Source organism: Plasmodium reichenowi, chromosome 7 (assembly GCF_001601855.1).
Source record: "Plasmodium reichenowi strain SY57 chromosome 7, whole genome shotgun sequence".
NCBI classification, from domain to species: domain Eukaryota; phylum Apicomplexa; class Aconoidasida; order Haemosporida; family Plasmodiidae; genus Plasmodium; species Plasmodium reichenowi.
The window spans coordinates 313,251-314,587 of NC_033652.1; the positions used below are offsets into that span (position 1 = coordinate 313,251).

The 1,337-nt window shown below is 19.1% G+C and overlaps 1 protein-coding gene across 1 annotated transcript; it reads right to left on the reverse strand.

Moving 5' to 3' along the window:
- Positions 1-45: 45 nt before the first annotated feature.
- PRSY57_0707100 (Cg3 protein) lies at positions 46-990 on the reverse strand (the record flags this gene model as incomplete). Its single annotated transcript, XM_012906732.2, has 1 exon — positions 46-990. One exon carries the CDS (start codon positions 988-990, stop codon positions 46-48), a length of 945 nt encoding a protein of 314 aa, XP_012762186.2.
- Positions 991-1,337: the final 347 nt, after the last annotated feature.

Sequence of the window (1,337 nt, forward strand, 5' to 3'; positions counted from 1 at the left end):
AGTTAAATAGTTTCTTTTTTCTTTTTTTTTTTTTTTTTTTTTTTTTTATGCTTGTATGCTAATTGTATTTTTGGGATAATCCTTATGTTTATTCATGTGGTCATCTATATACTCAGATATTTTATCGACCATTTCGCTAGTCGTTGTATTTTTTCCAAAAAAATCAAGAAAATTACCATTAGTATCTAATAGATAATGGATTATAGAATGATCAATTAGATAATTATATTTATTATTTATAGATATAGATTCGTTTTCTTTTGGATAATTTACATCTGTAACGTTTTCATTATAATAAACACGAAATAATTTAGCAACGTGTTTTATTAATTCTTTTGTACCAGTTAATCCAATTAGTTTCGGACTAAACGATTTACAATAATAATTTATTTGTGCAACCGTATCTCTTTGTGGATCTACAGATATAAATATAGGTGTTATTATATCTCCATATTTTTTATGTATCTTTTCTATTACTATAGTTTGCTTTTCTAATTCTTGTGGACATATATCAGGACAATATGTAAAACCAAAATAAATTAAACAGAATTTATTTTTAAAAGATTTATTTGTAACAATATTACCATGATGATTTATTAAAGTAAAATCACCACCTATTAATGGTTTTCCTATACTTTCCATTGTAGTTTTTCCAAAACCTTTTTTTTTATTTTTCTCATATTGTAATAAATATAAATATAAATATAATGCTGGTATGGTTAATGATAAATTAATACCTAAACATTTCCATGTTAAAAAAATATTTTTCTTTTTCGACTTTTTTTTATTATCATTTTCATCCTCAACTTTATTACTCATACTATTATAATCATTTCTTATAAAACTTTTATAAAATATATTTTTCCTTTTTTTATAATTTCTACTAGTATAAACAATACTTCTTATATTAAATAATACATTAAAATTGTTATATCCATTTTTTTTTTTATTACATATTTTGTTTAAGTTATTTAAAAGCAGCTTATTCATTTTTTTAAAGAATGAAACAGCAAAGGAAAAAAAATAACGTAAACAATTATAATGTACATATAAATATATATATATATATATATATTATTTATATATTATTTATATATTATTTATATTTACATTTATTTATTTATATGTTCCCATTTTATACGATAAAATAAATTCGATTTAAATAAAATATACGTTAAATTAAATTCTTATATCTTAACATTTCGACATACATTTATTAATTGATTTTATTTTATTTATTTTGTTATATCCATATAACTTAATAATATTACGGCACATTAATTATTTTATTTTTTTATATATATAATATTTTTTATCGCAGTGATAAGAAGTACATA